Here is a 25,799-nt window from a genome sequence, read left to right as displayed (position 1 = left end):
AATCCCATTGCTGTTTGTGTGTGGGTTAGTAGCTCGTCTGGTCCAACTCTTTGCGACCCCATGGACTATAGCCTGCTAGGCTTCTCTGTCCATGGAATCCCCCAGGCAAGAATACTGAAGTGGGCAGCCATTTCCTTCTCCAGTGGATCTTCCCAACCCAGGGACCGAATCCATGTCCTTTGCATTGTAGGTGGATTCTTTTTGGTCAGAGCCACCAGGGAAGCCCGTTTGGCACGTCTTTAACCTAGACTTTATCAGTGACAAAGAAAATATTTTAGCTCCCTTCTGCTTTATCCTCTGTCTTATTTCTTAGTTAGTTCAAAACCTGGATGGGGAAATAAAACACACACATACAGTTTCTTGATAATATCAAAGGATAATGGTGGGTTTTTTGTTGTTGTTCTGCAGCGGGGGGGAGGTTGATGTGTGTGTTTTGTTTTTACTAAAGCTATAGTAGGAAGTAGGCAGGAAGAAAGGTATACTAAAGCATCTAAAGAAGTAAAACTATCTGACTAGAAAATGAAAGACTAGGTTAGTGGTCAATGTGGATTCAGTTTGCATTTTTAGGACAAGTTAGTGCTTCTCAAACTCTAATAGTGCCAAAGAATTACCTGGGAATGTTGTTGAAATTAACAATTATTTTGCTTAATCTAATATTTACAATGTGCCTACAATTTCGAAAGCATACATCTATGTGCATAGCATGTCATATTTGCTCACCTGCCCCCACCTCTGAATATCTCTCACTCTCATTATCAGCAGGCTTTTGCTGTTTAACAAGTCAGGCCAAATGCACTGGCTTAAAACAACCACCATTAACATGCGCACAGTTCCCTGGCATCGGCCCCACTGGGTGATTCCCTTGCTGGTGTTGACTGGGCTTGCTCTTGATCTATGGCCAGCTGCAGGGAGCTAGATTGCTGTCCCCCTGGCAGTGCTGCCTGTTGACTTGGGCAATGGAGAGTACTGGACCACATGTTTCTCATCACCATCCAACTGGCTAAAGCTGGATTGTTCACGTGGCAGCAAAAAGGTTCCACGTATAGGGTGGATCAGCCTACACATGTAAGCTCTTCTCATGTTTCTGCCTCCAGTACTCTTGCCTAGAAAATCCCATGGACAGAGGAGCCTGGTGGGTTGCAGTCCATGGGGTCGCTAAGAGTCAGACACGACTGAGTGGCTTCACTTTCACTTTTCACTTTCATGCATTGGAGAAGGAACTGGCAACCTACTCCAGTGTTCTTGCCTGGAGAATCCCAGGGATGGGGGAGCCTGGTGGGCTGCCGTCTATGGGGTCGCACAGAGTCGGACACGACTGAAGCAACTTAGCAGCAGCAGCAGCATGTCTTTACCTAAATCACATTTGCTGCCATCCATCCCACTGGTCAAAAAGAGCTGCATGACCAAGTCCAGTGTCAGTGTGGGATAGAATTACCTAAGTTGTGGATGCTGGATGGGGAAGCATTTGTGGTTGCTTTTGCAATCCGACTGTTCAAGTTCGAGTCGGCCTTTAAGGTCCACTTCTCTATCCCCCAAAAGTCCCATCAGGCTTATTTTTATCTCCATACTATTACTCTTCTACTGCCCTCCTCCTGGAACACTCCTTCTACCCATCACTGGACAGAGACCTGGTCCTCTTCCAAAAAGTATGTCCCACTTAAGTTTGTTGTCTAAGTTGGATGGGATCTTGAGTTACACAGCACAGCTCATTCAGACATTCAGACCCATTGTTACTTATACACAGGTTGCATCCTACCTTATTAGATCAGATATTTCTAAAGGATTTTGATTATCACTTGCTCATCTTTGCATTCCTGTGACATTCAGCAAATAATTTAAATGTGAAGTCCATTCATGTCACTGGGAATGGAAAAATTTCATTTCTTTTATGACTGAGGTATGAGGTAATATTCCACTGTGTGTGTGTGTGTGTGTGTGTGTATATATATATATATATATATATATAGAGAGAGAGAGAGAGAGAGAGAGAGAGAGAGAGAGTGCGCGCGCGTGCACGCACATCTTCTTTATCCATTAATCTGTTGATGGACACTTAGGTTGCTTCCATACCTTGGCAATTGTAAATAATGCTACTATGAATATTAAGCTGCACGCATCTTTTCAATTAGTGTTTCTTTCTTTTTTTTTTAAAAAACACACCCAGGAGTGGACTTGCTGGGTCACACAGTAGTTCTGGCTTCCCTGGTGGCTCAGACAGTAAAGGATCTGCCTGCAATGTGGGAGACCCAGGTTTGATCCCTGGGTTGGGAAGATCCCTGGAGAAGAGAATGGCTACCCACTCCAGTATTCTTGCCTGGAGAATTCCATGGACAGAGGAGCCTGGTGGGCTATAGTCCCTGGGGTTGCAAAGAGTCAGACATGACTGAGTGACTAACACACACACACACAGAGTAGTTCTACTTTTAGGTTTTTTTTGAGAAAACTCCATAGCATTTTCCTCACAGTGGCTGCACCAATTTACATGCCTACCAACAATGCAGGAAGGTTCCCTTCTCTCAATATCCTTGCCATCATTTATTATTTGTATTCTTTTTGACAATAGCCATCCTGACAGGTGTGAGGGGGTATGGCATGGTGGCGGTGATTTGCCTTTCTCTAATGATGTTGAACATCTTTTCATGCACTTGTTGGCCATCTGCATTAAAAGTAGGTATTCTTATTGGTTCCTTTTACACATTAGGAAAATGAAAAACAGAGAAGTAAAGTAACTTGATCACAGAGCCAGGAAGCCTAAGATCAGGATTTGAATCCATATCTCTTGAACTCATGGAGAAGGCAATGGCAGCACACTCCAGTACTCTTGCCTGGAAAATCCCATGGACAGAGGAGCCTGGTAGGCTGCAGTCCACGGGGTCGCAAAGAGTCAGATACAACTGAGCGACTTCACTGTCACTTTTCACTTTCATGCATTGGAGGAGGAAATGGCAACCCACTCCAGAGTTCTTGACTGGAGAATCCCAGGGACGGTGGAGCCTGGTGGGCTGCCGCCTATGGGGTTGCACAGAGTCGGACACGACTGAAGCGACTTAGCAGCAGAAGCAGTATAGAGATGAGCTCAGAGTTTTGATTCAGATCAGTAGGTTCACAAGCTATTCTCACTTCTCTGTACAACAGTTTTCAGACTCTGGAAAGCTGAATCATTGATAAATTGATTCCAGACTCACAAAAAGCTGAAAAAAATCTAGAATGCTAACTCATTAGTGTCCAGGGAGATAGAGAAGTTACAACCGCACCAGCACAGGTGTCAGATGGGTAGCATGGTCTTTTATCAACAGGGAAACCAACATGAAAAGGTTGCAGAGTGTGTTTACTTCATTCCTTCTGAAGAGGATTTGAGTCCATTGCAAAGGGAGTGATTATTTTAAAGCAATACAGTCACTGATGAGGCATGGTGAGTCATTCTTGATGAAAAGGCTAAATCTGCCAAGCTGACAGAAAGACTCACATTGAGTCATTAGTACTCCATCTCTTTTGAGCAGTACTGGGGAAATTCTTCTTCGTCAATGACTCCACTTTCAATATTCCATAAGCACATCAGTATTGATTGGGCTCTCCTTTCTTGGTTGGGGATTGTGAAGTCTGCTCCGTTCTGATCCTTCTGACTCTGATTACTCCCTCTGCAGCACCACAGTAGCAATTTGGGCAGCTGTCACCAGGACATGACAATGCCTCAGACTTAGTTACATAGGGATGGGGTAATTCGTCAGTCTTTCAGGAGGTGCGAATAACTCAGGGAGGATAATGTCACCAGGTAAAGTGAATGATACTTTAAAAACACTTTTTTTTTCACATGTGAAAAATGTGACAACAATTGAGATTGTGAAAGAAATAAATCCAAACACCTAGTGTAGTAGTCAGGATTGAGTGCTGGTAGTGGACATGGCTCTAGGTATTTAACTGTGAAGGGACTTAATGTAAGGAATAAGGTGTTTACAAAATCACTGAGGGGTCAAGGTATATGGACTCTAGACTAGGCCTCTGGAAATCCATTCTAGAATACTACAGAACTGACCTACAGGGGAGCTACCTCTGGGGCCACTGCTAGGGCTGCTGATGTCAAGAACCAGAGCTGAGACTGTGTTCCTGGTATCAGGAGGCCACACTGCCTCTGGATCCCAGGACCAAAAGTTCCATGTCTCTACTGCCTTGTTTGCCAGTGACAATCAACAGTTAAAAAAAAAAAAAAAAAGCAGGAAATGTCTTCCACCTTTTAAGTCTCATGGAAGTACATCTAATTGGCTAAAATTAATTTGTTTCTAGAGTGCTAGTTGGGAGTCCAGAGAATGTAGTTTGTCCAGTTTCTAGTAAGGGGGCTTCCCTGGTGGCTCAGACAGTGAAGAATCTGCCTACAATGCAGGAGACTTGGGTTGGGAAGATACAGTGGAGAAATGAATGGCAATCCAGTATTCTTGCCTGGAGAATTCCATGGAGAGAGGAGCCTGGCGTGCTACAGTCCATGAGGTTACAAAGAATCGGACACGGCTGAGTGACTTAACACTTTCACTTCTAGTAAGGCCCATGAGAAGGAGACTGAGCGAGACAGTCCATACTCTCCACACTCAGGATCAAGTGGCACACTCTCTGCTATGGCCACAAATGGCTACAACCGCAGAGACCAAGGTCTCCCACTTGCTGAGTGCTCCGTCAGTGCAAGTACTGGGCTGAGTTCTTTACACCTGTCATTCCTTCCCTGCACTATTATTAGGTTCCTTTCACAGAGGAGAGAACTGGGGTCTCTCTAGAGAGACGGGTAAACTGCACAAGTTTATGCTGGTGCTGACTTCCCTATAGCTCAAATGGTAAAGAATCTGCCTGCAATGCAGGAGAGCAGGGTTCAATCCCTGGGTTGGGAAGATACAGTGGAGAAATGAATGGCAACCCACTCCAGTATTCTTGCCTGGAGAATTCCATGGACAGAGGAGCCTGGCGTGCTACAGTCCATGGGGTCACAAGCAGTTGGACACGACTGAGTGACTAACACACACATGCTGTAGGACGCGGAGGAGCCAGGCTCTGAGTTCCATCTGCCTGATTCCAGAGGCTACTTTCCCACTGCTACTTGACCAGCAGCCACCCAATTCTTTATCACTGCTCCCCCACCCACCATCACTCTGAGCCAAGGGCCTCTGAAACTCTCCTCACTCTCTGTTCAGTGCAGCGAGCCTCAAGCTCTGGGCCAGTTCACAGACTTCTGAGAAGTCTCCCACAGCTTTCCTCTTGGTTCCTGCTTTGAAGGAATTGCAATAATCTCAGTTTTCCTGCTTGGAGGAAGCTTTCTCTACCCGCCTCTCCTCCTTCTGGAGAAAGTATTGCTTTACTCATCCCAAGGAAGGTCTTCATTTCCTTTCTGCTACATCCACATCTACTTTTATTTCATCTCTCTCCATCTGAAGTACAGATGAAGGCAAGACCAGGCTCTCTGAATTCTGTGTCTTAGCAAAAGGCAATTACTACATTTCTTTTTTATTGTTCTAATCAGAGGAGACTTTTCTGAGAAACCTAGTTACTGATTCTACCACTCCTTTACTTCTTACTTCCAACTCCTCTTTGAAGCTTGACATTGGTGTGAAAGGTATTTTGCTTCAAATTGCTTAAGAGGTCTCATTAATGAGGTTGACGACAACCATATCCTGCCATGCTTTGTGAGACTTGTCATTTCCCCTACCCTGAACATTTAGAACACATGTGAATGGAATGACAAAGTGATATGGTCATTATTTGTTTATTTGCATCTGTCATTGGAAAATATCTCCTTAATTTGAAATACCCTCATCTCATGAGGTGTCTCTGGCTCTCTCCCCTCTCTTCATATCTCGGTTCATTCAGCAACCACCAAATAATAAGCACTCTCTGGGACTCATTCTAATTGTTTATTCATTCAAATCTGTGAATGCTTACCATGTGCCAGACACCACGCTAACTGCTAGAAGAGGCGGTGAATAAATAGTCACAGTTTCTTTTTTCCAGGAGGTTCCATTCTAGACATCACCAAAGCAGTTTTAAGTAAATATATAAAGAATCTGCCTGCAACGCAGGAGACTCAGGTTGGATCCCTGGTTGGGGGAAGATCCCCTGGAGAAGGGAATTGTTACCCACTCCACTATTCTTGCCTGAAGAATCCCATGGGCAGAGGAGCCTGGTGGGCTATAGTCCATAGAGTTGCAAAGAGTCTGACAGGACTGAAGTGACTTAGCACACACACACGCATGCATTCTTTCTGCATGAGCCTCCATTTGCATAACAGTCACCCCTTAAGAAGTAGGAATGCACCTAAAGTTTACTAACTTGTCCATTTTTAAAATGAGACTTCCAGCATTGTGTTCAAAGTCAGGTACTACTCCAAAAGCTTACATTCTATCTTTCTAGGTATGTTTACCCTCTGGTCTTCGGTTAACTGACTAGCTGTATTAAGTGCAATAAAGTTCTGCCATCTGGGCTGATTTTCACCTCAGGCAGAGGACTATTTCCAAAGGAGAGCTTAAGTTGGTGATAGTATATCCTGTTTGATAACCTCCAGATTCAGTTTTGAGGTATGAGCCGTCAACAAATAATATTAGACCACAGTTCTCAGTGGCATTCTCTAACACATTTGAGTCACGTACAGAACATCCCCTAACAAAGGCAAGACAATTGTGCCACTCACCTTCCTCTGGCAGAGTGGCAAAATTCAGGGTTGGAGTGGTGATTAGTTAGTAATGTGAGAGTACAAGAGTAACAATGTCACAGGAGGTTAATCAGCTGGCTGAAAGTGTTGCGCGTTCTCAGCCAGCATTAATGTCTGTCCTATATAAGGAACTATAAGGTCAAATGAGGATCCTAGAGCTAGTTCAGTAAAAATATCAACAATTACTTATTTTTTTATTTAAAAAGATGGTAACTATAACCCTATATGCAAAACAGAAAAAGAGACACAGATGTACAGAACAGACTTTTAGACCCTGTGGGAGAAGGCGAGGGTGGGATGTTCTGAGAGAACAGCATTGAAACAAGTATACTATCAAGGGTGAAACAGATCACCAGCCCAGGTTGGATGCAAGAGACAAGTGCTCAGGGATGGTGCCCTGGGAAGACCCAGAAGGATGGGATGGGGAGGGAGGTAGGAGGGGGGATTGGGATGGGGAACACATGTAAATCCATGGCTGATTCATGTCAATGTATGGCAAAAACCACTACAATACTGTAAAGTAATTAGCCTCCAACTAATAAAAATAAATGGAAAAAAAACCAATTACTTATTTTTTTAAGCAACAGCTACTACTATGGGGGATAAATCTTTGCAACAAGGTCAAAAGTCTGGCAATAGATTTTGATGGTTCCCATGAAGTTGAATTAAAACCCCAAGGGTTTGTCCAGATCACTTATGCACATATAGACAAAAGGGATTTTTGTATTTAGAAATGCCAGTAAATGAAGCTATTGAAGAACTTTCTTCCTTTTTCAGAGTACCTTTCTGAAAAAGGAAAACACTTTCAATATACTGACTTATCTTTGAACATTTGAGGTGAATAAATACAGATAAATGAGCAAAAATGACAGGGTTTAATTTAGTAATAGTAGCATCCCTGTCCACTGGGAATTGATAGGCTGACCCTCTGCACATAAGAAGTAGCCATTTTTCCTGGAGGAAAAGAGGCAAGCTAAGATGACCTCAGGAGAGCTGGCAATAGTTGGTTAAAAGAGATGTTTGCTCTCTTTGTGTTTCAAGACCATTCTGAACACAGACCCGACAAATTTTCCACTCTTGGCAGATGGAAAATTTGAGTGAGCGCCCTCTAGATCAAAAGCAAACTCTCAGAACAAAAATCAAGATGAAAGGAGACTCTCATCCAGTTTCATTGGTGACTCACAACAAAGTTTGTCCAAATGGATGCTGGTCTGGTAAGAACAGCCCTCATTAGATCAATACTCATCGGTCTGTGACACTGGTTCGAACAACAGGTTTAAAGGACCTGTGCCTGTGTTCTACTTTATGATTCTTCTTTTTCTGACAACACTTTCAAACAGCACAATACAAAATAGAAGTATAAAAGAGAACCAAAAAACATGGAAAAGAATGGTCTGATTTCATGGACGTCAAATATATAGGAACCGATAACAAAACCTGGGTACCAAACTTAGAATAAATAGTTGAAGAACTCAACACAACAACAGTGGAGCCCAGATTTGGCACTTACTTACCATGTTGACACAGACTTGACAGCCACGAGCAGGGCGGCATTAGGGTATCTGGGAGAACCTCATCCGGCTGAAGGCTAGGGTCCATGGTGATGGACAGAGCAGATCGTGTCTCAGTGGGGTCTCCAGGAAAACTATGGAAATGAATGAAAACCATCCAAATAACAGGAACTTCAGAACTAGCAAGTTCTGAAACAAATTCACAACTTGCTAGTGCAAGAGACTTAGTCATCATCACTTGCATTTGGCAGACTCAAAGGCAGGCAGGGGAGTTGGAAAAGCTTTATGTTAGAAAAGCGGAAGGGTTCAGGTGTGCTCTGATTGGAGACTGTTGACAAGGGGAAGCTGTTGACCATCTATTCTATAGTGTTCAGTGCTGTGCTATGAACACAGATGTCAAACATAACCCTCATCAATGAGGCACTCACAGTCTAGTTGAGGAAGACAGAAAATTATCGACCGAAATGCAATTTGGCAAGTATCACAGCTAATAAATGGCAGGATGGTCTGGGAACACACAGTAGGAACAGTGCTTGAGTGTGAAAGCTTTAGTCATTCAGTTGTGTCTGACTCTTTGGGACCCCATGGACTGTAGTCCACCAGGCTTCTCTGTCTACAGAATTCTCCAGGCAAGAACAGTGGAGTGGGTTGCCATTTCCTTCTCCAGGGGATCTCCCCAACCAAGGGATCAAACCTAGGTCTCCTGCATTTCAAAAAGATTCTTTACTATCTGAGCCACCAGGTTACCTGTTAAACAATGCGTCCCAGGGTAGTGGGGTGTGGTGGGGGTGGGGCAGTGGGAGGGAAGGGTCTGATTTGTAGAGATTACTGATTTCAATGGATTTCCATGGTGTAAATACTCCCATCTGGCCAGTTTTAATTTACCTGTAGGATGCCACTAAACAGGTAGTTGGAAAGAGATGTGAAGTAAGGTGCCATTATATCCTGTTTCCACCATACAGTATAGCAGATGCAAACAATTTCAAAAGCACAGATAATAGTAAAATGTAGAAAAATAATTAGGAAATTATGAGTTTGAGTGTTTACTATATTTTGCTTTAAGACAATTGGCTTAATTGTAAACTTACAACTAAGAGCCACTGTATTTAAAAACCAACTCACAAAATTATTTAACATTTAACAATCACCTCTTGAAAGAGAATACGAACTATTGTAAATGGGTCCCAGCATACCGCTAGACAAGAGTGATTTCAAGAATTATTGTAGGCTCACCTAGAGTGAAGACTGCAAGGAAATCAATGGGAGGGATCCTGCCTTTTCATCTCCATCTCAAGCACCTAGTGCTAGGTTGTTGAAAAGTCAAAAGTAACTCATTAATTCAACATTTTTAAAAAAAATTTTGAGCCCCTACTATATTCTGGGCACTTTTCCAGGCATCTGGGGAGTACCACAGCAAATACCAAGGCCCTGCCCTTTAGAGGGTTTACATTCTTTTGGATGTACGTGTGTGTGTTTATGTGTGTGTTTGTAAAAAACGTCTCATATCAAGAGGTGGATGATAAATGTTATGGCCAAAATCTCTGTGGTGCAAAGGAGAAAAGGAGTAGGGGCACTGCTATTTCAGACGGGGTTTCCAGACATTTGTCAATGTTGAGATCTATGAAGGAAGGGATGAACGGGTCTGGAATCTGAGAAACATGGCCTGAGTAAGGCTGAAGAGCAGACTCAGATATCCACCATTCAACAGGACTGGCATACAGCGTAAGGTAGGAAATTTTTTCTTCAGGGAAGCCACTCACTTGGCCCTGACTCTCCTCAGCCGCTCCTCTCAGGTGCAAAGGTTTCCTTCAAGTCCGTGGGCAGGGCTAATTTTCTGTACTGGTTTTGAAGCCTACCAAACGCCCGGACACCCTTGCGCATGCGCAGATGCTTCGCCTTCAGGCACACTGTGAGGAGCGGTTCGCGCATGTGCGAGAGCGAGACGGAGCTTTTTGTCCCAAGGCCTTCCCGTACCGTCCAGGAGGCGAGTGGCCTCCTGGTTCGGGGGTATATTTGTTGTGTGTCAGTTCTCCGGTCTCCGACAGCTGTCGCCACTACGGACATGAACCGCGAGCTCTTCGCGGCGGGCGAGCGGCTGGTGTCGCCGGCTTACGTGCGGCAGGGCTGTGAGGCCCGCCGCTCGCACGAGCACCTCATGCGGCTGCTTCTGGAGAAGGTACTGGGCTCTCGGGTCCCTCCCCAACCGCCGCGCCCCCCAGGCTCCGGCTCCGCCCAGCGCCCCTGTTAGTTCCAGGACAAGCCTCACCCGCTCGTATTTGCTGTCTGAACCCTGTCCCCAGAGCCTGTCGCAGATTGGCATTGCCCTGTGCCGGCTTGCACCGCTCAGGTCCCTCTTAGCTTCGCCAGTGCCGCAAACCCCGGAGAGCGTTATTAGGCGATAAGAGGTGTTCGGGATTTTGAGCCCCCACCTCCCCACCCCCCCACCCGCTTTTTTTTTTTTTTTTCTAACTTCGGGTTGGAGAAGCGAAGGGGAGGGACCATATGATTTAGTTTTTTGTTTGCGGGTAGGGCAAAGTTCGCCTCTTCCAACTTTCACTACTCCCAGGAAACACGTGATGTTTATATAAACTTAGGTTTGTTAACTGGTAAGGGCTTACCCGGTGGCCAAGAATCCGCCCGCCAATGCGGGAGACGTGGGTTCCATTCCTGGGTCGGGAAGACCTGGGGAAGGAAATGGCAACCCACTCCCAATTTTCTTGCCTGGAGAATCCTATGGACAAAGGAACCTGGCGGGCTACGGTCCATGGGGTCCCAAACAATCAGACAGGACTTAACGACGACACACAACAAGGCACTTAAAATCAGTCAGTCCTAAAGGAAATCTACCCTGAATATTCATTGAAAGGACTGATGCTGAACCTCCAATGCTTTGGCCACCTGATGCAAGGAGCCGGCTCTTTGGAAAAGACCGCGAAGCTGGGAAAGAGTGAAGGCAAAAGGAGAAGGGGGCGGCAGAGGATGAGATGGTTAGGTAGCACCCACGGGATGGACAGGAATTTGAGCAAATCCTAGAAGATAGTCGAGGACAGAGGAGCCTGGGGTGCTGCAGTCCTTGGGATCTCAAAAGAGTCGGACCCCTTAGTGACTGAACAACATGCTAACTCAAAGTAAGTATTGCCAAGGAACTTCACAGGTCTCCTAGTTCTTGCCAGCATCCTGAATTTTAATCTCAGTACAGTTTGGCAACCCCAGTTTTAACACCCTGGTTTGAAAAATCCTAGTTGAAGATAAGGTTTATTTGTCTTCAGTTACTTTTCTTGTAGCTTTAAACCTGAGTAAATCTCATTGTATGCATTTATCATCATATCTGTAGTCTGTAGATAATTGTAATGCATTGTAACAAACATTTTGCCTCCTGAGGGTTTCTTCACAGTGCTGAATTCATGTCTGAATTTTAGAAAGCAAGGAGCATGGCAGAATGTGCATGGAAAAGTTTTAAAGTTCATTGAATAGAGTTCTAGGGAATGATGGTTTTTTAAATATAGTCATAAGCTTTTTTTCCCCTCCTTTTTTAAGGGCAAGTGTCCAGAGGATGGTTGGGATGAAAGTACACTTGAACTCTTTTTACATGAACTTGCAATTATGGACAGCAACAATTTCCTGGGCAACTGTGGTGTGGGAGAAAGGGAAGGAAGGGTGGCATCTGCATTAGTTGCTCGGCGACATTACAGGTAGGTTTTTTTAAGTACAAAGCATTTCTTTTTTCTTTGTTAAAAACCATGGTGGCAGTATTAATAAAATTATAAAATGTTTGTAACCTACTTCGTGTTTAAATGGACATGTGAACTAGCTTCAACAGGGAGATGGAAACGATTTATCTGAGTAGGTGGTTTTTAAGACAGCAGGGTAAAAGTTATAGTATGTGGTGGTTATCCTGTCAGGTCTGGGTTGTTAAAAAATACTGGCTGTATGTTGTGTTAAGAGTGTTTAACCTAATAAACCTATTTGGTTATCAGAGTTTAAAATGTGTTAGGGTTGTTTATAGTTTTCCATGTTTCTTTTCTAACATTGCAGATTTTTTTTATAGAATGTTATATGGATAGGACTTTCCATCATTCACTCACATCTAAATTGAATCCTATATGAGTATCCTGCTTTGTTGCAGTAGGTGTAGGAAAGGTATATTATATTTAATTTCAGGTTATTAAATCACTTTTTTTCTTTTGTATTATTTCAGAAAACATTATGCCATCAATTCTGACAACGATTTAGTTGTCAGTGGTTCGAAATACAATCATTTCTCTGTTCTCCAACCTTTCCTTGAAATATAGGTAAACTCTTTAAAACTCATGTCTTTCATAATTTTAAATCATGATGAAATTTTCCTCGGGATAGTAGAATTTTATTTCAGCCCAAGCTATTGTCAAAGCTAATGATAATGAATGTATGACCTAGATGAAAAATTCATGGTTAAAAATAAGCTGATAACATCATTGATAATATATGTTAAAAAAGAGCTTTGTACCTGAGGTTGCAGTGGTAATGGAGTATGATACTAGTGTTCTGTGATAATTCCTATGTGCAGAGTTTCTAATGTAGGCAACTATAAATGATAAATAAATCAAATTTAAAATCAATGGTTTGTACACTAATTTTCAAGGAGCATATAATTCTTCTAAACTTAAGGCAATATTTGAAATATCAGTTCATCTCTGTTGGAACTTAGCTCACTGCTCTGATTAGGGAAATGGAAAGAAAGAAGAGAATTTAATATTGCATATATTCTGGTTTTCCATGGCTGTATAACAAACCACCTCAAAACATAGTGGTTTAAAGCAGTCACTTCTTGTTGTCTCTCACAGTTCTTAGGTCACCTGGACCTAGCAGGTAATTATTGCTTCAAGTCTCTCATGTACACAGTCCGGCTGAGAGTTTAGTCATCTGAAGGTTCAACTGGGCAGTTTATCCAAGTTCAGTCACTTAGATGGCTGGGAATTGAGATGGCCTCTCCAAGTGGCTTGACTTGGGTTTCCACCATCATGGCAGCTGGATTTGAAGAGAGAAACCCTCTCTTCCTCTCCCCAGCCTCCCCTTGAGCAAACCCTTCAAGAGGCCAGGTAGAGAGAGGCTTTAAGACTTGTTATGACCTAGCTCAGACGTTCCACACCATCATGTCTGCTTGATTCTTCCAGACCAAACAAACCACTGAGGCCAGCCCAGATTCAAGTTGAGAGGAATTAGACTCCGTCTCTTGGTGTGGCAGTGGCATTTGGGCATAGAGAGAAACGGAATCGATAGTGGCCATCTTTGAAGACTAGCAACCACAGCATAATTGATGAATTTGTTTTGATTTAACTCGATATGTCCACATTATTAATAGTCAAATATAGTGTTTGTTTGGTTACTTGTATTTGTATACTTATACAGTGGATTACTTAACAGTGAACATTTTTGTCCAGCTGTTGGCCCATTTTTTGCTTAGGTTCATTCATGGAATTGGACGATCAGGTGATATTTCCGCTGTGCAACCCAAAGCTGCAGGTTCTAGCCTTTTGAACAAAATTACCAATTCTTTGGTCCTGGACGTCATAAAATTGGCTGGTATGTACTGTGTTAATAATAATACTTTTGGCTGACCAGTCACACAAACCTTTGCCTAATTTCTTTTATTAATGCTTCTTTCCAAAAGGAGTATAAATGGCTTTTGAAAAGATATATGTAAAACCTTTAGAATAAGATGGAAAATAAGAGCCATGAGTCTGGAGGATGAATTTAGCAGTGAGCTTCCTGAGCAGGAATACAGAAGACGTACTAAGTCTATAACTCTTTTTATTTGGTAGAAATATATAATTTCTTTAAGAAGGATGCTAGTTTTTCAATGGAATAACTAATTTCTGTTTTTGTTCTTATTTGTAGGTGTCTATACAGTGACCAGCTGCTTTGTAGTTCCAATGGCAACTGGTATGAGTCTAACCCTGTGTTTCTTAACATTGCGACACAGAAGACCAAAGGCAAAGTATATTATATGGCCGCGAATAGACCAGAAGTCTTGCTTTAAATCCATGATCACTGCAGGTAAAAAAAAAAGAGAAGCAGCATATTTGTCTTCAATATCACAGAAAATTCAAATATTTTATATAGAGGCAAATAAGTGAAAAAGAAACGAAAGTGAAGTCACTCAGCCGTGTCTGTCTCTGTGACCCCATGGACTGTAGCTTGCCAGGTTCCTCCATCCATGGGGTTTTCCAGGCAAGAATACTGGAGTGGGTTGCTGTTTCCTTCTCCAGGGGATCTTCCTGACCCAGGGATTGAACCTGGATCTCCTGCACTGCAGGCAGACTCTTCACCATCTGAGCTACCAACTAAACCTGTTCCTATTCCATTTTTTTAATTGTGGTGAAACATACATAACAAAATTTATCATTTTAACCAGTTTTAAATATGTAGTTTCTTGATACTAAGTACATTCATCATGTTTGAACCATCACTACCATCTCTTTATGGAAGTTTTTCATCCTCTTTAACTGAAACTCTACCTATTAAACAATAACTCTCCCCTCCCCTCCACCCCAGGTCCGCAGAAATCACTATTCTACTTTCTATGAATTTGTCCTTCATATAGGTGGAATTATAGACTATTTGTCCTTTGTGACTGGCTTATTTGACTTAGCATAATATCTTTAAGGTTCATCCATGTTATAATATATGCCAGAATTTCCTCCTCCTTTTAAGACTCCCATTGTGTGTGTGTGTGTGTGTGTGTGTGTGTGTGTGTGTGTGTGTGTGTGTGTGGTTTGTTCATTCATTCGTTTACTGGTGGACACTTAGGTTGCTTCCACCTTTTGGCTATGGTGAATAATGCTGCTAAGAACATGGGTGTACATATTTTGTTTGAGTCCCTGCTGTGAATTCTTTTCAGTATACACTCAAGAAGTGGAAGTGCTGCATTGTATGCCCCCGTTCTTTAAAATGGGAATATGATTACCTACTTCAGAAGATTGTTTTCAGGATTAAATGGGATGACATATGAAGTGCCGGCAATAATCCCTGGAGCATGCAAGGTGCTTCAGGAATATTTGTTGTATGTACATGAGTGGAATACCCATAAATAATTACCATGAACCAAAGTACAAGAATACAGACATCACTGAATATAGATGAAAAGAAACTTTAAATTGGCATTTTAGTATTTGGCTTCCTGATTGGGTCAAGTCAAATTTGAGAATTTAAAGTTATTTTTGAATGACCTCAGTCTGTTGTATGAAATGAACAGTACTGGACTGTAATTAAACTGCATAAATAATTCTAAAGAAACTCGGGTAAAGGGATTCATAATAAGATCATACAGCAGAAATAGACTTTTAAGTGGCATAAATCTGTCAAGTCTGTTAATTTGCAAACTATTAACCAAAAATCTGATAACCAAACTTATGGAAAGATTGATATATTGAAAAACTGGAAGCTTTTTCCAAAAGGTGTTATGATTTGAACAATATTATGTTCTTATGAAGCAAGATGGTTGTATTCATAGAAAAACAACACAAACTTGCATTGTAGTTGTTTGAAAGCAAAAATAAGATTGAATCTAGAGAATTTGAGAATGGAAAATTAGCTGTCCTTAGGATGTTATTGATTTAAGTAAAGTTTTGTTTTAATAGCTGCTTAGATATGAAATCTAGACTTCTGTAGACCAGCATATGTGAATTAATGTTTTTATAGTGGCTGAAGTTTTATATTTCTGTAGTTATAATGCAGACAGCTTGTTGTGGATTCTAAAACAGAAATGAAAACTACTTGCACTTAACTTTGCTTTAAATTGCTGTGTGACCTTGGGGAAGCCACTTAATCTTCCTAAACTTTGGCTCCCTTATCTTTGAAATAAGGAAGTTGACTTAAATGGTTTCTAAATCCCTTATAGCTTTTAAATCCATGAATCTAGCCTACTGCTAGATCTGGTATTTAGGAAGACTTAAGACGTGAGTACATAATAACTTTACGTGCAAAACAATTTTTATATTTAAATTATAGAAGGCTCTTATAAGCTATGGGATGGGTCTCCTAAAATGTGTTTTATTTTTCTTTAGAGATAAAACATTTAAGTGCATGATTGTGATTTGTTCCAGTACTTGAATTATATTATTTTTGTTCATCTCTCAAATAAAATGAACTTTAAAATAAAACTTGTGTTGCCAGAGATTGAGTAGATTTACTTTTCGATGGACTGAAATTGAACAGGGCTCAGTGACCTCTCTTGTCATCAGTGACTGTGTTACTACTTTCCTAGGCATCTGTTCAACACTTGTTTTCCTTTCTTCCCAGAATTAGTCTTTCTTGTCATATCAAAATATTAATAGATTTGTGATCCTAATTGTCCTTCACATTGTTTTGACCTGCCTTTGCCTCATGCCAGTATTAAGCCAGGTCTTTATATTAGAGAAGGGTCCATTGACCAAAATAAATATTTAAGAGTTCTGTATAGAACAGGACTGCCTCCTAAGGTCCAGGATCTCCCCTTATTCTAACATTTTGGTTTCTGGTTGACTTGGTTAGGTTTTGAGCCTGTGGTGATAGAGAACATTTTAGAAGGTGACGAGCTGCGCACAGACCTGAAAGCAGTGGAGGCTAAAGTCCAGGAACTTGGGCCTGATCACATTCTGTGTGTTCATTCTACCACGTCCTGTTTTGCTCCAAGGGTGCCTGATAGGTAAATGATTTGTGAATATTGTCTTTCACTGTTCATCAGTCTTTAAAATGCACTTATACTAATTCTGAGAGATATCTAAGTAACATTTTGCAGTTAATGCTACTTGAATGAACTGTTGAAGAAACAACATAATGGCTTCAGAAAATAAAAATATGATATAGAAGAAGGAAAAGCAACTACTACCAAGTGGAGACCCTTTTTATCACCTGAGTAGATGCAGAGCATCTCTGTTTTCTTGCTCTTCTTTATGTTTCTGGACATCTAGCATCTTTTTTGTCATTATTTAATAGAAGTTTCTAAGCTAAATTTTTGATTTGCACATTTGTTTTTATTGCCATCTCCACTTATTTGATCTTACAGTTTTCATATATAGGAACTATCAGTATTATAATAACAGATTTTAAATAGAAAATTTTAGGATTATTTATCATCCTTTGATTTTCCTTTTTTAAATTGGAAGACTAACCCAGATATACAGTTAGGTATATAATTATCCTTGCATTTTGAGAAAATGCAAATATTTAAAAATGGCAACTGTTTCCTTTACTAAAGGATGGCCACAAGTTTTTGCTCTGAAAATGTAGTAGGCTTAGGTATAGTAATATATATTTCTAGTTTTGACAGCAACTGTTTGTTTCATTTTAACATTTTGAACAGAAGTACTAATAATTTATAAAAACTACATTGACTTTGGACAATTTTCATAGCATCAAGTTATACTTTGATTTTAGTTCATGGAGTCACATGATTTGACAGTAATTAATGAATGCATATTAGCTTTCTTTATAAGCGGATTTTAAGACACTTTTTAAGACCCTTGCTTCATTCATGAGCTTGAGTTCTGTTTTCAGATTATGTTACATATGCTTGAGTTGTTTATTCATTTTAAATTTGTATTGAAATATTAAGTAAACATCTTTATTCTTTCTTCATTGATGTTTTTGCTATCTAGAAAAATTTTAATGTGATGGAAATAAATTACATTTCTAAAAACAGCATATGGATATTTGTATTATTATAGATTATTTATCCTTGAGGATATTTTTGTTCTTTCATTTTGATTTTTTTTTTTAATTGACATATGGTTGATTTGCAGTGTTGTGTTAGTTTTCTGGTGTACAGAAAAGTGATTCAGTTATACACATACATATAAAAACAATATGTATATTGGTTTTATATCTTTTCCATTAGGGTTTATTAAAGGATATTGAATATAGCTCCCTGTGCTTTACAGTATGACCTTGTGGTTTATCTATTTTACATATAGTAGTTTGTATCTGCTGATCCCAAATACCTAATTTATGTTTCCCCCACCCGGTTTCCCTTTTGGTAATCATAAGTTTGTTCTCTGTGTCTATGAGTCTGTTTCTGTTTTGTGAGTTTGTTCATTTGTATCATATTTTAAATTCTGCATATAAGAGGTATCATAATTGTAATTTTCTTTCTCTGACTTGCTTCACTTAGTATGGTAATCTCTAGGTCAGTCTATGTTGCTGCAATTGGCATTATTTTGTTCTTTTTTATGGCTGAGTAGTATTCCATGGTCTGTATAGGCCACACCTTTATCCATTCACCTATAGGTAGACATTCAAGTTGCTTCCATGTTTTGGCTATTGTAAATAGTGCCATTATGAATATAGCTCAGTCACTCAATCATGTCTGAATCTTTGTGGCCCCATGGACTATAGTCTGCCAGGCTCCTCTGTCCGTGGGATTATCCAGGCAAGAATACTGGAGTGGGTGTCATTTCCCACTCCAGGGGATCTTCCCACCTCAGACACTGAACCTGTGTCTCCTGCATTGGCAGGCAGATTCTTTACCACTAGCGCCACCTGGGGAGGCCCTCGTTGTGAATATAGGGATGCAGGTATTTGTTTGAATTAAAAAAGTTTTGTGTGCATGTATGTCCAGAAGTGGGAAGGCTGGATCCTCTGGCAACTCTATTTTTAGTTTTTTTAAGGAATCTCCATACTCTTTCCATAGTGGCTGCATCAGTTTGCATTCCTGCAAACAATGTAGCAGGGTTTCCTTTTCTCCACACCCTCTCCAGCACTTATTATTTGTAGATTTTTTTAATGATGGCCATTCTGAGTGGTGTGAGGTGATAACCTCATTGAAGTTTTGATTTGCAGCTCTATAATAATTAGCGATGTTGAGCATCTTTTCATGTGCCTATTGGCCATCTGTATCATTTTGAATAACTTTATTGCCTGGTATAGGATAAGTACATTTTGTGTGTATTATCCTTTACAGAAAATCAGGTGTTTTTTTTTCAGTCAGAATTCTCATGTTTATTCTCATGTTAAATACTACTGTTTAGTGGTGTTATATAATGAATGTTCCTGATTAGCGTGAATTTTAGGGAAATGATGATGCTCAGTTATTAGTAATATGTTTGAATTTCTGATTTTATTAAATTTAAAACTACATTTTGATTTCTTTACATTAAATTTAATTCCTTTATAGTCTTAATTTGAATGTATATATTGTCTTTATTAATTAGAGTATTGTGGGGCAAAATCAAAATGTTTTTTAAAAGTATCATTTCTTAAATTGATAAATTAGATTCTAAGTTAGAATACAATCTGATTCACATGGAAAATATTTTTTTCATTTCTCCTTGCCTTCTTAATACACATTGTAAATATTAGCAATTTGAGCAATTCAGAATATTTAAAACTATTTTTAAATAATAATTAAAATATTTAAAAAAGTATACTTTTTTGCTCACAAGTTATTTTTTTAAAGTACTTTGTTATTATGATGCTTTATTCTCGAAGAAGTTTGTCCCATTATTAAGAAATCCTTTCATTAGAACACAAACATGTGAAAGTGTCTTTTATGAAGAAAATACTTGTGTGTATTCCAGAGGTCTGTTTTTGTTAAAAACGTCTGATTCGTTTTCTGCCTTGATTTGTGAGGTTTATGAAAAGGAGTGATAAAATGAGATTTTAATTCATAAAACAAAACTTTAAGGAAGTAAATTGAAAACTTCTAACAGTTGAATAATTTATTTATATTTGTAGTTTAAAAACATATTAATGTACATCTACTGTAAAAGGAAAATGTGCTATGGATAAATAGATAATTAAGCTATTATATACTTGTAATACATTTTTGTGGGAAAGAATTTTTATTCTTTTAACATGCTTCAAATTTTTATATTGTAGAGAGCATTTTTAAATAATTTTTATCAAGCCATAGGATTTCGTTTCAGCTTCAGAGCATGAAGACATTCCTGTTAGAGATGACCTCAGTCACAAGTAGTATTTAGTTTTACAAAAGAGCATCATTTATTACACTCTAATCGAAATTTATTACTTTACTTTGCATAAAGTTAGACTCTCAGATTGTCTTAATATGAGAAGTGTCAAATGAAAAAGTAAGAGTGAATTTTAAACCAGCAGCTATTTAAAAGATTCTTTAGTATCCAAGTTGTTGGAAAACGTTATTTTGGCACTCAAGTAGTTTAATGTTCTGTATTTTTTAATACATTAAAGTCTATTTGAAAATGTATTTTTTACTTTATGAGATGCTTCATAGAGACTTCTTAGGATTTCAAGATATGCTAATTATTTTGCAGATATTAGCTTTGGAATGATAAGCAATTGAAAGCATTTAAAAATGAGCATACCTACCTTGTAAGAACTTTATAAATAATCTGCTTCTTGCTTTTTTTTTTGCTTATTGCTTTTTATATAGAAATTTTTCAAGTGATATAAAAGCTACCATCTATACAGACTTTTCTAAACACTTGTTTTCTTATTTTTATTGGTAACATTAATTTAAAAGCTTTTCCAGGCTTATCTCTAAGTACCTACTATGTATTTCAAAGGTGCCAAAGTATATGCTGAAATACTGCTGTAAAAATATCAGTTTGTCATTTTTTTCCCTAGTATACTTTTTTGCTGTTTAGTCCCTAAGTCGTGTCCAACTCTTTTGTGATCCCATGAACTATAGCTCACCAGGCTCCTCTGTCCATGGGATTTCCCGGGGAAGAATACTGGAGTGGATTGCCATATGGATAACTTAAATTTTAAAACTTTTTTTGTAGTTTATTAAGGCAGAGTATGAATACAACTTTCTATTGAATATGTTTATAGGTTAGAAGAACTGGCTGTGATTTGTGCTAAGTACGGCATTCCACATATAGTCAACAATGCCTATGGAGTGCAATCTTCAAAGTGCATGCACCTCATTCAGCAGGTAAGAGAGCTTCAAAAGATACGTCAAGAAAAAATGGATTTTAACATATTTGGGATTATTACTTTATTTTTCTTACAACCTAATATAGAAAGACAGTTTAGCATCTTCGTTTTTATGGAGCATTAGGAATTTGCATCCAGTAGTAACTAGTGAAAGTCATTATGCTTTGCTAGTGGCATTGGACTACAGCTGTGGTCAGAATGGGTGTAAAAATATTTCGCCACAGAGCACCGAGCTGAGCTCCCTTTGCTATAGAGCAGGTTCCCAGTAGCTGTCTACTTTACACATGGTAGTTGGTAGTGTGTATTTATCCGTCCTGGTCTCCCAGTTCATCCTACCCAAGGTGGGTGGTGGGAGGGAGGCCCCAGAGGGAGGGGCTGTATGTAGCCAGTTCACTTTACTGTACAGCAGAAACTTACACAACATCGGACACCACCAGATGGTCAACACCAGAATCAGACTGATTATATTCTTTGCAGTCAAAGATGGAGAAGTTCTATACAGTCAGCAAAAACAAGACTGGGAGCTGACCGAGACTCAGATCATGTAACTCCTTATTGCAAAATTCAGACTTAAATTGAAGAAAGTAGGGAAAACCACTAGACCATTGAGGTATGACCTAAATCAGATCCCTTAACGATTATACAGTGGAAGTGAGAAATAAATTCAAGGGATTACATCTGATAGAGTGCCTGAAGAACTGTGGACGTAGGTTCATGACATTGTACAGGACCAGGAATCAAGACCATCCCCGAGCAAAGGAAATTCAAAAAGACAAAATGGTTGTCTGAGGAGGCCTTACAAATAGCTGTGAAAAGAAGAGAAGTGAAAGGCAAAGGAGAAAAGCAAAGATATGTCCATTTGAATGCAGAGTTGAAAGAACAGCAAGGAGAGATAAGAAAGCCTTCCTCAGCGATCAATGCAAAGAAATAGAGGAAAACAATAGAATGGGAAAGACTAGAGATCCCTTCAAGAAAATTCGGGATACCAAGGGAACATTTCGTGCAAAGATGGGTTCGATAAAGGACAGAAATGGTATGGACCTAACAGAAATAGAAGATATTAAAAGAGGTGGCAAGAATACACAGAACTATACAAAAAAGATCTTCATGACCCAGATAATCATGATGGTGTGATCACTCACCTAGAGCCAGACATCCTGGAGTGTGAAGTCAAGTGGGCCTTAGGAAGCATCACTACGAACAAAGCTAGTGGAGGTGGTGGAATTCCAGTTGAGCTATTTCAAATCCTAAAAGATGGTGCTGTGAAAGTGGCGCACTCAATATGCCAGCAAATTTGGAAAACTCAGCAGTGGCCACAGGACTGGAAAAGGTCAGTTTTCATTCCAGTCCCAAAGAAAGGCAATGTCAAAGAATGCTGAAACTACTGCACAGTTGCACTCATCTCAACATGCTAGTGAAGCAATGCTCAAAATTTTCCAAGCCAGACTTCAACAGTATGTGAACAGTGAACTTTCAGGTGTTCAAACTGGTTTTAGGAAAGGCAGAGGAACTAGAGATCAAATTACCAACATCTGCTGGATCATCAAAAAAGCAAGAGAGTTCCAGAAAAACATCTATTTCTGCTTTATTGACTACGCCAAAGCCTTTGACTGTGTGGATCACAGCAAACTGTGGAAAATTCTTCAAGAGATGGGAATATCAGACCACTTGACCTGCCTCCTGAGAAACCTGTATGCAGGTCAGGAAGCAACAGTTAGAACTGAACATGAAAGAACAGACTGGTTCCAAATAAGAAAAGGAGTATATATCAAGGCTGTATATTGTCACCCTGCTTATTTAACTTATATGCAGAGTACCTCTTGAGAAACACTGGGCTGGATGAAGCACAAGCTGGAGTCAAGATTGCGGGGAGAAATATCAATAACCTCAGATATGCAGATGACACCACCCTTATGTCAAAAAGTGAAGAAGAACTAAAGAGCCTCTTGATGAAAGTGAAAGAGGAGAGTGAAAGAGTTGGCTTAAAGCTCAACATTCAGAAAACTAAGATCATGGCATGTGGTCCCATCACTTCATGGGAAATAGATGGGGAAACAGTAGAAACAGTGGCAGACTTTATTTTTGGGGGCTCCAAAATCAACTGCAGATGGTTACTGCAGCCATGAAATTAAAAGACGTTTACTCCTTGGAAGAAAAGTTATGACCAACCTAAACAGCATTTTCAAAAGCAGAGACATTACTTTGCCAACAAAGGTCCATCTAGTCAAAGCTATGGTTTTTCCAGGAGTAGTGTATGGTTGTGAGAATTGGACTATAAAGAAAGCTGAGTGCCAAAGAACTGATGCTTTTGAACTGTGGTGTTGGAGAAGACTCTTGAGAGTCCCTTGGACTGCAAGGAGATCCAACCAGTCCATCCTAAAGGAAATCAGTCCTGAATATTCATTGGAGGAACTGATGTTGAGTCTGAAACTCCAATACTTTGGCCACCTGATGTGAAGACCTGACTCATTTGGAAAGACTCTGATGCTGGGAAAGATTGAAGGAGGGAGAAGGGAATGACAGAGGGTCAGATGGTTGGATGGCATCACCGATTCAATGGACATGAGTTTGAGTAGGCCCTGGGAGTTGATGATGGACAGGGAAGCCTGGCCTGCTGCAGTCCATGGGTCGCAAAGGGTCGGACATGACTAAGTGACTGAACTGAACTGAACACAACATTTTAGAGCAACTATACCTCAATTTAAAATAAAAAAAATCTGTTTTTCTTGAAAGAAAAAAAAAATTGAGTAGCTTATTTTATTTAACTTTCTCAAAATGTTCCCTTACCAACGTTCTCATTTTCCTAATGTACTTGATTATAGTATTCATAAAATGTTGACTATTTATTCTAGCATATAACTGTGGAGATGGCAGATAGGAAAAGGACTGTTTTCTTTTAGGGGAAGGACTTTGTTCACTGGTATGTCCTCAATACTTGGGATAGAACCTGGTACATAATTGACACTCAATAATTGCCTACTCCAAATTGAATTATATTTACTTGCAGTGATTATTCATGCTATATTAGTATATCAATAGATATTATTTAGGTATGATATGAGTTTTATGATTTGTGTGCATAATGATGTAAATCAATTACTCAGTTTTGACACACATGTAATTTGTGTTATGTGGTTAAGAGTTGCTCACAGCACTGTTTATAATAGCCAGGACATGGAAGCAACCTAGATGCCCATCAGCAGATGAATGGATAAGAAAGTTGTGGTACATATACACAATGGAATATTACTCAGCCATTAAAAAGAATTCATTTGAATCAGTTCTAATGAGGTGGATAAAACTGGAGCCCATTATACAGAGTGAAGTAAGCCAGAAAGAAAAACACCAATACAGTATACTAACGCATATATCTGGAATTTAGAAAGATGGTAACGATAACCCTATATGCAAGACGGAAACAGAGACACAGATGTATAGAACAGACTTTTGGACTATATGGGAGAAGGCGAGGGTGGGATGATCTGAGAGAACAGCATTGAAACATGTATATTATCAAGTGTGAAACAGATCGCCAGTCCAGGCTGGATGCATGAGACAAGTGCTCAGGGCTGGTGCACTGGGATGACCCAGAGGGATGGGATGGGGAGGGAGGCGGGAGGGGGGATCGGGATGGGGAACACATGTAAATCCATGGCTGATTCATGCCAATGTATGGCAAAAACCGCTACAATATTGTAAAGTAATTAGCCTCCAACTAATAAAAATAATTGGGAAAAAAGAAAAAGAGTTGCTCACAGATTATCTGTGGTCTTCTCCCACATGGTGGTGAATGCTTCTTAGTTCTATAGGTCCAATCTCATGAATTTTTTGTTTTCTTTTTTATTCTTTTGAGTGTACTAGTGTTATCTCTGATATAAATATGGTTTATATGATAATATTAGCCGATTTTCTTAATTTCTTTACTCAAAGGTTGTACCAGTTCAGATGTAATTGACTGCAGGTAACAGAAATCCAACCCAAATTAGCTTAATCAGTAAAGAAATAGATTAGCTTGCATAACAGAAGAGGTCCAGAGGTGGAGTGGTATGCCAGGTTTTTTAAAACCTTTGCAGAAAATCATTTACTGTTTCCTTGATATCCTTTTCCATAACTCCTTAACTTTTTAAGCCTTCATCACAATTTTAGATTAGATTATATCTAATTTGAATAGTGGCAGAGGAACTCTTGAAAAAAATCTCATTTCAATGATTCATTTTTATTCCGTCTCCCTTTCCCTCTTTTCCTCTCTCTCGCTCTTTAATTTTTAGCAGCCTCAGTTCTTTTAAAAGTTAAATATACCAGCATTCCTAAAAGTTTAGAAAAATGAGGAAGTAGTAGAAGATCACTTACAAACCTGATACCCTAACAGTTACCCTTAGTAGTTTCTGTATCCCTTTTCTGTCTCTTTTTAAATACATATGTGGTTTTAGCTATTATGTATACTTAGTATTAACATTTTCAAATTTAGTAAAAATATTTAATTTTTAAATTCAAATATTAACTTTGTGTTTCTATACTCTCCACATGCCTATGAAGTTTTCATAATAATCAGTTTAATGGTTCCTTAACATTTATCCAGATGTTACATACTTAACCCAGCAATGCTCATGATATATTTTTGAATACTAGAAAATTTGATGGTGTAATTGAAGAAATTAAGACTGCGAAAGCTTCCCATGAGGTTATACATCACAAATAGACTACTTTGTCATCACTTCTCTTCATTTGTG

The 25,799-nt window shown here is 39.5% G+C and overlaps 1 protein-coding gene and 1 long non-coding RNA gene across 5 annotated transcripts in view; one reads left to right on the top strand and one right to left on the bottom strand.

Annotated features, from left to right (window-relative positions):
* Positions 1–10,593, bottom strand: part of LOC133071750 (uncharacterized) — a 28,514-nt gene extending 17,921 nt beyond the window's left edge. The window contains exons 1-2 of the long non-coding RNA XR_009696515.1: positions 10,463–10,593; positions 8,200–8,330 (exon numbers count right to left, since the gene is read on the bottom strand). This is a non-coding gene — a long non-coding RNA (uncharacterized LOC133071750). The remainder of the gene's footprint in view (positions 1–8,199; positions 8,331–10,462) is intronic.
* Positions 10,081–25,799, top strand: part of SEPSECS (Sep (O-phosphoserine) tRNA:Sec (selenocysteine) tRNA synthase) — a 43,807-nt gene continuing 28,088 nt past the window's right edge. For 2 of the 4 annotated variants that reach the window (XR_009696514.1, XM_061164481.1), the window contains exons 1-6: positions 10,082–10,372; positions 11,734–11,888; positions 13,640–13,758; positions 14,074–14,232; positions 16,708–16,861; positions 20,965–21,067. Coding sequence is in view for 3 of the 4 variants with exons in the window: in XM_061164481.1 (XP_061020464.1) it covers positions 10,124–10,372; positions 11,734–11,888; positions 13,640–13,758; positions 14,074–14,232; positions 16,708–16,861; positions 20,965–21,067 (939 nt within the window). In the remaining variant the exon portion in view is untranslated. Of the gene's footprint in view, positions 10,373–10,803; positions 11,325–11,733; positions 11,889–13,639; positions 13,759–14,073; positions 14,233–16,707; positions 16,862–20,964; positions 21,068–25,799 lie in introns of those variants that run through there. The other 2 variants (XM_061164480.1, XM_061164482.1) reach the window with 2 other exon arrangements.

Source organism: Dama dama, chromosome 17, assembly GCF_033118175.1.
Source record: "Dama dama isolate Ldn47 chromosome 17, ASM3311817v1, whole genome shotgun sequence".
In the NCBI taxonomy this organism is placed as follows: domain Eukaryota; kingdom Metazoa; phylum Chordata; class Mammalia; order Artiodactyla; family Cervidae; genus Dama; species Dama dama.
Note: the sequence above shows the minus strand (reverse complement) of the source record. Positions and strands in the feature narration are given on the sequence as shown.